The sequence below is a fragment of the Arachis ipaensis genome, chromosome B6 (assembly GCF_059453495.1).
Source record: "Arachis ipaensis isolate K30076 ecotype BB chromosome B6, ASM5945349v1, whole genome shotgun sequence".
NCBI classification, from domain to species: domain Eukaryota; kingdom Viridiplantae; phylum Streptophyta; class Magnoliopsida; order Fabales; family Fabaceae; genus Arachis; species Arachis ipaensis.
Window position 1 is genome coordinate 88,247,117 of NC_142441.1, and position 11,102 is coordinate 88,258,218.

General features: G+C 33.2%; 2 protein-coding genes across 2 annotated transcripts; both read right to left on the bottom strand.

Moving 5' to 3' along the window:
* Positions 1–3,120: 3,120 nt before the first annotated feature.
* Positions 3,121–4,198, bottom strand: LOC148561671 (uncharacterized). The gene is made up of 2 exons (XM_088490778.1): positions 3,731–4,198; positions 3,121–3,267 (listed from the first exon to the last, which is right to left on the bottom strand). The coding sequence occupies exons 1-2, from the start codon at positions 4,196–4,198 to the stop codon at positions 3,121–3,123; spliced, it is 615 nt and encodes a 204-aa protein (XP_088346904.1).
* Positions 4,199–4,294: 96 nt separating this feature from the next.
* On the bottom strand, positions 4,295–5,644 carry LOC148561672 (uncharacterized). The gene is made up of 2 exons (XM_088490779.1): positions 5,293–5,644; positions 4,295–4,776 (listed from the first exon to the last, which is right to left on the bottom strand). Exons 1-2 carry the CDS (start codon positions 5,642–5,644, stop codon positions 4,295–4,297), a joined length of 834 nt encoding a protein of 277 aa, XP_088346905.1.
* Positions 5,645–11,102: the final 5,458 nt, after the last annotated feature.

An 11,102-nucleotide genomic window follows, 5' to 3' on the forward strand; every position in this document is an offset into this window, starting at 1 on the left:
GTAGGATTGAATTTATTCCATAACCGAAACAATGTTAGAGCCTTGCCCGTGAGGTATTTGGAAGTTTCCAATAATCTTTGCTCTTCAGGAGTACCTTGGGAATTCCAAAATTGTTCAATGAGAATAAACCACTGGGAACCATCTCCAATGCCATCAAACATAGGAGATTTGTTCAATGAAAGCACCATTTGATACGAATTTATATCAAAGAATTAGAGAGAATTAGAGATAATCAGAGAGAATAGAAGAGAAGTCCCTAGAATTAGGGCCAAAGAGAGAAAGTAGAGTTTTCACTACATCATGCATATCCTACATTATTACGTAGTACTTCTATTTATAGTATAATTCTCTAATTGGACTAGCCCAATATTAATCCTATCAGGTGGCTAGGTAAATTAAAAGAGAGAGGAAGACCAGAACATAAATGACACTTCCTAATTACTACATGGAAGCATATAGTATACTACAAGTTATGAAATCTAGAGAGTCATATTCTTGGGAAAAAAATTTACCTGATACAATAGATTTTAATTACAATCTAAACTCTAATTGATGATAAAAGAGATGTAATATGACCATCACTGTCTCCAAGTACGTGCACAATAATTGAAAATTATCATGGAGTTACAGTGTAGATTTGTTGATTAAAAAAATATTAAATTAACTTGCAGCAACTCATATGGACTAAAATCTTTATGAAATTAAAGAATTGTTGAAACATGATGTGGATTTTACAAACTATAAACTATTGGCAAGTGTACCGAATCGTCTTAAATAATACCACGGGAGTGGATTATAATTTCTACGACAATTTAACAGATGAAGCAAAGCAATAGTCAATTGATTATTCTAGTTAGACGAAAAACTTAAGATTTCAAGAACACTTAGTATAAAAACAGGAAATTTAACAAAGGCAATAATAAACGAGTGAGAAAACAATATGATTAAGAGAGTTAAGGGTTCATAGATGTTGAGACTTTCAGAAAAATGTTTTCACTCTCCAGTATTCTATAGTGGTTTCTCAGATTCACAATTTTCGCAAATTTGGTCCTCTAGATTCTAACGGCCTGTTTGGTTGGTGTCCATATTCATCAGAGACATAGACACAGTGACATATGTATATTGTTTGTTTAATGAGACATAAAATTATCATAGATACGGCGACACACACATGAACATAAAATACATGTTTTTAGTGTTCCACCTTTAACCTGTGACACACATTTGAGACACAGACATAGTTTTTAATTTCCACCTTTGTCGTTACTATCTTTTTCTATTTCCATTTATACCCTTCTTCATTTAACCCTAATTCACTTCTTTTTCTCTTCTTTCCTACCTTCTTTTTCAATGCCCTCTTTCTTCCTCCATGCCTCCCACTCCAACTGCCGCCTCATCATCTTCTTTGTCCTTCTCTATCGCCTCCATTTCTTTGTCCTTTTTTGTTGCCTCTCCTCATCTTCCTTATCTCCACTGCCTCCTCCTCCTCTTCCTCATCCTTCTCCTCCTCATCTTCATTATCTCCATTGCCTAAACTCTTCTCTGCTTCCTTATTTTCGAGCCTCCCTCTGCTTAGATTCATCGCCGACTTTGCTTTGTATCTATCTTTGTCAAATTTACCGCCATCGCCTCTGTCGTGCCTCCTTCTCCCTCTCTCAATCAGCCTCATAGATCTACTTTCGTCTCTCCGCCTCTTTCAGTTTTGCCTCCGTCTTTTTTTACAATTCTTCCGCCTCTCTTCATCGTTGCCAGAACCATCTAGTTCTCTATTTTAATTTTTTAATTCATATATTTTTTTATTTAGATTTTGATTGAAAATTGTGTTTATATATTAAATTAGATTGATCTAAATTTTTAATTTATTCTCTATTTATCATTATTAATAGTTATAATTTGTATTGAAATGGTGGTAGAGAGGTGGTTATAGTGGTTTTAATGGTGGTAATTTGAACTGAAATAATGGTAAGAGGTGATGTTAATAGTTTGTGATAGGGATAACATTGTCATTTTGTTAGAATGGTAAATTGGAAGTAGTATTATGTTTATGAGTATCAAACAAGTTCTCAAATTTTATGTTTTATCGTGTCTATGTCATTTTGTGTCTTTATGTCTGTGTTTTATTTGGTCCCCTAGATTAAGTTTCGGACACTATAGTGGTCCATAAACTCTTTTTTTGCACTGAATCAACAAGCACAATAATGATATGGCACTCTCTTGCCACGCTGGACTGATGTGAAACTTTGATGTTTATGTTTAGTCCCCAATAAAGGACAAAATTTTGTCTTTATGACTCTTATTGGCATCTAAAACGATTTTTACATGTCGTAACAATTGTTACATATCATTTTGACCTTCAAACTAAAATGTAGTCATTTCACTCCAGTCCAAGGTGATAAGGAAAAGCCACATCATTACTGTGTTTGTTGAGTTAGCACCGAAAAAAGGTTCATGGACCAATAAGGTGGCCAGAGCTCAATTTAGAAGACTACTATCTTGTCGTTAGAATTTAGAGAATCAAATTAGTGTAAGTCGTAAATCTGATGGACCACTATAAGATTTAGTCAAAAGACTTATAAAAAAAACAATAAAAATAAAAATAAGGTAAATTTTGGTGTTGTGAGGGATGATTATAGTTTTTATATATAACTAGCAAGAGGCCCGCGCATATGCGCGAGTGGGTGATTAAGTTTGAGCAATTAATAACAGATATATGAGAAGAAAATATAGAAATTGGATAATGATATGTTTGTCATCTACATTTATGAAGCTTAGAAATATGATGAAAATGATGTAAATAATAATTCTGGATCATGCATTAATTAAACATGGTAAATTAGTATAAATACATGGCAAGAAAAGAAAATTTGTTTGTTGAAGCAAAAGTGCAAATTTTCCATTCTAAATTTGATAGCTGTGCTGCAATAAACAACATAAATACCAAGTGAGTTTGTAAATTAATAATGTGTACAACATATAGATAGAATGATAAGGGTAAAACTTGGTAAAATTTTAGAAAGAAAATATTGAGACATAAATAAGGAAGAAATAGTTAAGAAATAATTCAAAGAAATTGAGAATATAATCCTTACTTATTGTGTGTGACACAATACAGCGGCAAAATCAAATATTTCTAAAAACTTCATGATAAACGACATTGTTGGTTTTAGTGTAATTATTTGAATTGTCATGAGAAATAACAATCTTCAGTCCATATTTATTAGTAATTCTTGATATTGTAACATATAGTTGGCCATGTGTGAATACTGGCTGTTTAAGGAGTAACCCAACATAATCCAATGATTGTCCTTGACTTTTATTTATAGTCATGGCATATGAGAGCATCAAAGGGAATTGCCTTCGTTGAAACTTAAATGGCAGTTTTGTATCCGAAGGAGTTAATGTCATCCTAGGTATGAAAACCTTTTCACCAATATTAGATCATAATAAGACTTCTGCTTCGATAACTTTGTTGCCAAGCCTTGTGATAACTAATCTAGTACCATTATAAAGGCCTACTGAATGATCAATATTTCTAATAAGCATGACAGGACAGCCTTGCCTAAAGCAAAGCTCATGATTTCAAAGTCCGGGAGATTTAATAGTTGCCAAAAATTCTGGAGTGTGCATTGATGCCAGATTGTCTGCTGCACTTTCTTTAAAGGAAGGTGAATCGGAGTTGAGATAAACTTTTTTTTTCATTTTTATTTAAAGCTAGCATATAATCATTAACCTGTTCAACAATGTTGACTGTTGGAGCCAAAATAGTACGGCCATGCAAATTCCTGAACTTTGTGGGATCCTTTAGGTAGTCACTATATGTAGCTTCAACAATTGTAGGAATTGGGTCATTAAAATTTGTAATTAAGAGTTCAGGTGGTATAGGGACCACATTGTATCCATCTTCTGAATGAGCAAGCTTTCCATCTCCTAAATCAAGGATCCACTGTGCAAATTCTTTTTGTTCTCTTACGCTTTCATCTTCTATTGAAGACCTTAATCTTATATTCTGAGTTAAACTTAATAACTTGCATTCATGCCATAGATAAGAGGAATTAATCAATGCATTAACAATATCTTGTCTAGATACCTTTGTTATCACTGGGAGGATTTGCCTAAAATCACCACCAAAGACGACTGTTTTCCCCCCAAATGGCAACTGTAAACTTGAATGATTTATGTGCTGAAGCAAGTCTCTCATAGTTTGATCTAGTGCTTCAAAGAAAAATTTATTCATCATTGGTGCTTTATCCCAAATAATAAGTCTGGTTGCCAAAATTGACTAAGCTAGTGGGCTTCATTGTTTTATATTATAGGTGGAATATTCATCAGGAGTTAGGGGGATTGCAAACCTGGAATGAGCTGTTCTTCCTCCAGATAGCAAGAGTGAAGCTATTCCATTTGAAGCAACTGTTAGGACTTTTTGACCCTTTGATCTAAGAGTAGTTGAGATAGTATTCCAAATGAAAGTCTTTCCTGTAGCTCCATACCCATATCTGAATTGACAGCTTGAAGGATTTGGGTCATATACATATTTTTGTTCTGTTGTCATTTGTGATAAAAATTGCTTGTGTTGCTTAGCCAACATAACTCGATCATAACGGAGTTCATCCAATATTAATTTGTTTTGCAAAGAGCCATGTCTCATGCTGTGGATGTTATCCATGTTGGGAAATCGCATTGTTGCATATTCTCGAAGTATTTTGCCATTGTTGTTAAGTATTTGTTCAATCTCTATTAGAGTAAGCTCTGATAATTCATCATTTGATAAAACCAAATCTGCAATTAAAATTGAAAATGAGTATTAGAAAATTCACCCTAAAAACACCTTAAGACATTTGATTGTACATTGTGACATTTATATTTGCTAAAAAGTTTCAACAATTTTGATATTAATATCAACATAATAAATGATATCATGTGGACATTTGATGAAGAAAGTTGCAGCAAAATATATTAAAGAATAAGTTCAAACATGGTAAATTGAACATAGCTATATGATTATGTAGTATCCCATCTAAAAGTAAAGTCCAACATTTTTGCCAAACTACTTCAGGCCGAGTCATTGAATTTGACCACAAAAGATTTGCAAACAACTTTCTCAGATAAATCCAGAACTCCAATGACTTGCTTCTTCAATAGAATTAATGTATTCTTGATCATCATCAAGTAACCCACGCGTGTAAGATGCGTCTCTGAATGTAGGATAAACAACATCATTGAAAGACCAAAGTTCTTCATAGCTTCTTGACCCTTTAACAATGTTGAGTAACATTCTTAAATAGTATAATTCACCTGCAGATGGAGGGACAAAGAATAATCTACCAATAACAGTGTTTGTTTTTCTAGGCTCCCATATTCTAAGGCTGCGTTTCCAAAAAATTTCAGTCGGAAAATTGTTATAAGTTAATTGTCTAGCTGCCTCATACTCTGTGTTTGCTTGAAACCAAGCTATGAACATGGATTCTTTAATTGTTTCTTTATCAACAGTTCTTTGCAAATTGTCTTGATCTTCAAAGATAACTAGTTGTTCATCGGGCAAGTGAAAGCTTAACCGTTCAACTGAAGGTCTTCTACAGTGAATACCAAATGCAAATATTCTCCAAGCAGATTCACATAGAGAGATATACCGACAATCATAATACATTTTCACTTCATCTATGATTGAATTAGAATTGGGAAGCGTTGAAGTTGAATAAAAAGAAGCCGTGACTCGATCACTTCCCTTTGTTAACATACTTAAAAAGATACTTTATCAATCTTTATTGATTGCACCATTCAACATTGATATGAGCACCATACTTCATTAATAAGAACTTATTATGTGGCACAACATAACGATTATCCAAAAGAATACCTGAAACCTCAATGGTATAACCGTCATTTTGACGTCTATAAAGTGGATATCCATTTTGATCGATCGTGGTAAATTGTACAATTTTTTTAGGAAAATGTCGGGTGCAAACACCATCTCCATGCAAGGTGAATTTTTGTTTGCAATTCCACGGGGTCCATGCATCATAAAAGCCTTAATTGTCTGATAGTATTCTAGATCCAGATTCTGATATGAAATTTCTATTGAGATAATGTTGTCTATGCATCAGGACCAGGGAATTTTTGCTCTTGCGCAAGAAATAGTAGTATATGTGCATGCGGTAATCCACGCTTCTGAAACTCAATAGCATATATAACTGCAATAATAGATATGCATTAAGTATGATTGTATTATAATGGATTGAAATAGTTAACATTTTCCCATGAAAAGCGCGAGTTTGGAGTATTACCTGCCCTTCATGTACAAAAAATTCTATTCTTTTGGATAGCTTTGGTGAGTATGTCCAACTTTGCCCTGAATAATCTACAAACCATGTCTGGTCTATCTTCAGGTTTTAAATTCTTTTCCTTATAATAGTGCTTCAATTTTTCCCACTGGGGGTTGCAGGTTACTATTGTAAATAAATCTAGATAACTAATTGACCTACAAATTGCCATTGCATCTTGGTAATTCTGAATCATATATCGTGGTCCCCCTGTGAATGTTGCAGGTAAAATAATGCGCTTGCCTAGTGACGATGCCTCAGTTTCACCGTTCAGAATTGCATCTTTCAGACCTTTATAGATTTCAGCTCTGAATTGTCTTTGCTTTGAGTATACATATTTAAGTCTAGCCGCTTCAACCATTGAGAATGCATCAACTAAAAGCTGTTGAAAAAGTCGTCGAGAATACAACAAAATACCTTCATGACTTGGTCTATGCTGGATTCTAAATGCAAAAAAATCCCTCATGGTAACGTAGGAGATTTCCTGTGTAGAATTTTTTGGCAATTTGTTTAAAAGGATGTTTTCTCTCCACCCGTCTTCACCATAAGGAAATAGTAAAGGATATTGTAATCCTAAATATGATGGGTTGAATTCTGAAATTCGTTGAAGTTGGCCAGATTTTGTTTTGATAATAATATCTCTTTCTTTTGTATTTGAATCAAAATCTCCAACAACTAAACCTGCAACCTCATCAACAGATGGTAGATTATATCGCCTTCCATCTTTGCCCTTTTTTCCAATAAGCCGTAAATGAACATTAGTTTGTTGATTAGTTCTAATTACGTCTCGTACCATGCGAAAACTTTTTGCAAGAATGTTATGTTGATCTAACATTTTAATAACATTAGATATGATCTCCAAATTCCATTGGTTGGTTTTGTTGTGTATAAATTATGCTCACTATGAAATAAAGCTTAATAAATAGAGGCAAGATTGAAGTAATACTAAATTAATACCTAAGAATGGAACTGCGATTTTTGATCTCATTTTGTGTATCATAGATATAAAGTTGTGCAAATTTTGCTGACTTCCCTCTTTTGGTAATAAGCTTCCCGTTAAATGATAATTTTGACCATGTAATATAAATGTAGGAGGACCATCTATCTATTTTTCCACCCAAAGAAGGTAAAGCAAACATACTATTGTATGTGCGCGTGTTTTTTGAAAGTGAGTAGCCTTTGCATCACAACAAAAAATTAGATCATTCAATATTTGAGGCGCTTCCTGTAATTTAGGTAATTCAACTTGGCCCTGACGATAACACAAAGTGAAAGTTGGATTCCTTGCATTATAGCTTTTGTTAATTTGTTCTTGATACCAAAACTCAGCTCCACAATGTCGGCATTTGAAATTCGAATCTCCAAGGTCTAGATAACCTGTGATATGAAAAATATAGTGAGTTTGAAATTGTATAGGGCTATTTTGAAAAAAGCGGGAATAATTCTTTTTGCTGTTAACCGTGTGGCATTGGTTCTGAGTCATTATGAATATCGTGCTGCTGGTCTGGTTCTCCTGTAATGTAATATTATGATTTTGTTAGTAAGGCAGAAGGTAGCAAGTCAACTATTTGTATGTGTGAATCGAAACAAAGTTGAAAAATGTTCCTCACTTTTTAATTTAATTCAATTTAAACATGATATGGAATTGAGAACTGCTTAAACAACACAATTTTACCTTGATGCTCTTCTGCATATGATTCATTTTGTCTCTCAATATTGTAGTTCTGTAGATTGGGCCTTGATAAATAACTCATTCCATGATCTGTTAAAGAAAAATAAGGTAGTTATTATTTGTAAGCCAACTTGTAATAAAGATATGATTGTTGTAAAATATCTATCAGATATGTACTCTTAAATGGATAGCTCATGGAAATAAAATATGGGTGGAGGTATTTTTAATTTCTTCAATTACATCAATTTTAGCAAGTGGGTAAAAACTGAGAAGTTTAAAAGGCTTAAGGTTAGGTAATTTTAAAGGCTCAATTTTATAGTAAAAGAGAATGAGCATGTGTTATGCTCAATTATGGATTAGTGGTGTTCGTTATTAATATGGATTTTTTTTAATTTCTAATTGCAAATCGGAGGCTCAAATTTGGCTGGTACGAACAAACCGAATGTCCAATTTTTGACAAAGTAAATTCAAATTTATGGGAAAATCAAATTGAACCTCCGATTTATGTAGGGTTAGTTTTTTATTTTAAAGGGGAAACAAATCGGTGGATAGGTTTTTTGAAAAGAAAAATAAAGTTGCAGAAAACCTAAATCTGAGAGTAGGTTTTCTCAAAGAATTTTGAAAAATTCAAAAAAATCCAAATATGAGGGTAGATTTTGTGAAAAAGAATTTTAGAAATTTAGAAAATCTAAATAGGAAGGTCCGATTTTTGGTTTCCTAAATCTGACCATCTGATTTGTTTGTCACTGTCTTTCACAACCAAGGATAACACACCCAACTCCAATACAACACTACAAGAAAATGGAACATTTGTAACAAAAATTAGTAATTGTTACATAATAATAATGTTTTGTGACAACAATATAATTTGTTACAAAATATTTTGTTATTTTGTAATGACTTAATTTTTTTTGTTACAAATTATATTGGCTTTTGTAACGAATCGGTATTTTGTTGCAAAAGTTTAAAATATTTTGTATCAAAATATCCATTTGTTTCAAAAACTTTAATTATTTTGTAAAAAAAAAATAATTTGTCACAAAATTCAATATTGTTTGTAACAAGTTTTTTGTTTGTCACAAAATATAAAAATTTTTGTCACAAAGTATCTGTTCGGCTGATTTTTATATTAAACAAGATTCTTATGTAATTTTATTATAATTCAATATTTTGCATGATAGAGATTAAAATTCAGTAATGGAAGAATTATATTGTTTAATTTAAATAATTTATAGGTTTAATTACTATGTTATTCCCTATAGTTAATTTTTAATTAGGACCCTATACTTTTTTTTCGTTTAATCGAGTCCTTGCACCAATTTATTTTTTTAATTGGGTCCCTACACTTTTTTTCCCTTTTATTTGAGTCCCTACACTATTTTTTTTAGTTGGGTCCCTATATAATTAAGCCAAATACTGCCAAAAGGGACCTAAATAAAAAAAAAAATTGGTGCAGGAACCCAATTAAAAGAAAAAAAAAAGTATAGGGACCTAATTAAAAATTTTGCGAAACTATAGGAACCAACAGAGTAATTAAACTTAATTTCTATTATAAATAAATTATGATTTATTTTATTAATTTGAATTCTATATTTTTAGAAACTAATCTAAAGTAATTAAATTAGTTTTATGAATATTTAGAGTTAAGTTAATTAATATTTTTGTGAATTTTATTGTAATTGGTTATTTTATATTTTTATTTTATAATTTAAATTAAAAATAATTAATTAAACTAAGTACTATGTTGATAAATAATATTTTTAAATATTTTTAATAGAGTATATTTAATTTTAAAATAATTCAACCCTCTAATTTTATCAAAATATCTATTCATATTTATCCTTATTCCTTTATAAAATCTTTAATTTCTAATCCTAAATTCCAAAATTCTCAAATTAAACAAAAAAAACCCTAATTTCCCCTAACCCATCTCCTTAAGCCATACAAACCCCCCTTTCGACGAAACACACACACACTTCACAACAAACCCACCCACGCAGAGATCAACGAGGGAAGAGAAGAGAAGAGAGTTGCCCGCTTGTTGCCGCCGCACCCAGCCCGTTCCGCCGCTACCAAACTGTCGAGCCCAGAGGAGAGAGTCGCCGTTGTGCTGTCGAGAAGAGAGAGCTCGCGCAGAGAGGGACAACTCGCGAAGGAGGGGTTGCTGCCTAGAGTCACCATCGTTCGTGCCTTGCCATCGCCGTTCTGCCTTCCATCAAGCTCGAACCGTCACCGTTCAAGTTGCTGTTGCCGCCATCACACGCAACGTCCCGCAGTTTCCCTCACCGCCGTCGACGCCGATCTGAGTAGAGGAGAGGAGGAAGAACGGCGGGAAAGGAAGGGAGTCATCCGCGTCACCACCGTCGAACCACACTCACTGCCAGCGAAGCTTCTGTTGCCGTCGTTGCAGAAAGGGGGTTGCTGCTGTTGTCATGGCCGTCTTCCTTGCCGCTGCAACTTCATTCAATTCTCAACTGTTGTAACTCGCCGCTGGTACCAATCGAGACCTTTGCTACTAATGGTTCACTGAGAAGTTCAATTTTTTATTTCTATCTAAAATTCTGAGCTACTTTTTTGTTTGGTGTAATTTTAATATCTGGGTATTCATAAAGTTATTCTTATTTTGTTGATTTGATTTTATTTTTGGTGGTTAAGTTTGAGAGAGACAAGGAGAGGAGAGTAGCGGCTCATAGGAGAACAGTGCTGAGAAAAGAAAGCCAAGTTGCTGAACATTCTAGAAGGCTTTGCGCCATTGAGACTCAGATCAATCGAGAGACCTCAAAGATGAGAAAAACTATTACAGAGGTGTCTAATTTGCACAGGGTTAAGTACGTTACTAATCTTATTGTTTTTATTGAAAATTTGGTAGCAAATTTTTCATGCTTGTTATGATGTTGGAACTTGAGAATTTGATTTAGATGAAAAGTTGGCAGATAAGCATTCAACATGAATTCCTGCTAACGTACATTTACCTTTATAAATTATAACAAAACAGGTCCATCCATTTTGTGTGCCTTGAATGCTTTTCTGTATTCATGTTTTCTCTTTTAGGACGTTAAATTTTCATGTTAACAATGTGACACCCTAATGTACATGCTATGGAAGATTAAATA

Excerpts from the sequence above, each read along its gene's own strand:
- LOC148561671 (XM_088490778.1), bottom strand. The coding sequence starts at position 4,198 with ATGAGAGACTTGCTTCAGCACATAAATCATTCAAGTTTACAGTTGCCA. Across the intron at positions 3,268-3,730 it reads CAGTCAACATTGTTGAACAG|CCAGTATTCACACATGGCCA; the intron begins GTTAATGATTAT and ends CTCCTTAAACAG.
- LOC148561672 (XM_088490779.1), bottom strand. The coding sequence starts at position 5,644 with ATGTATTATGATTGTCGGTATATCTCTCTATGTGAATCTGCTTGGAGA. Across the intron at positions 4,777-5,292 it reads CTTTGTCCCTCCATCTGCAG|ATTTGGTTTTATCAAATGAT; the intron begins GTGAATTATACT and ends TTTTAATTGCAG.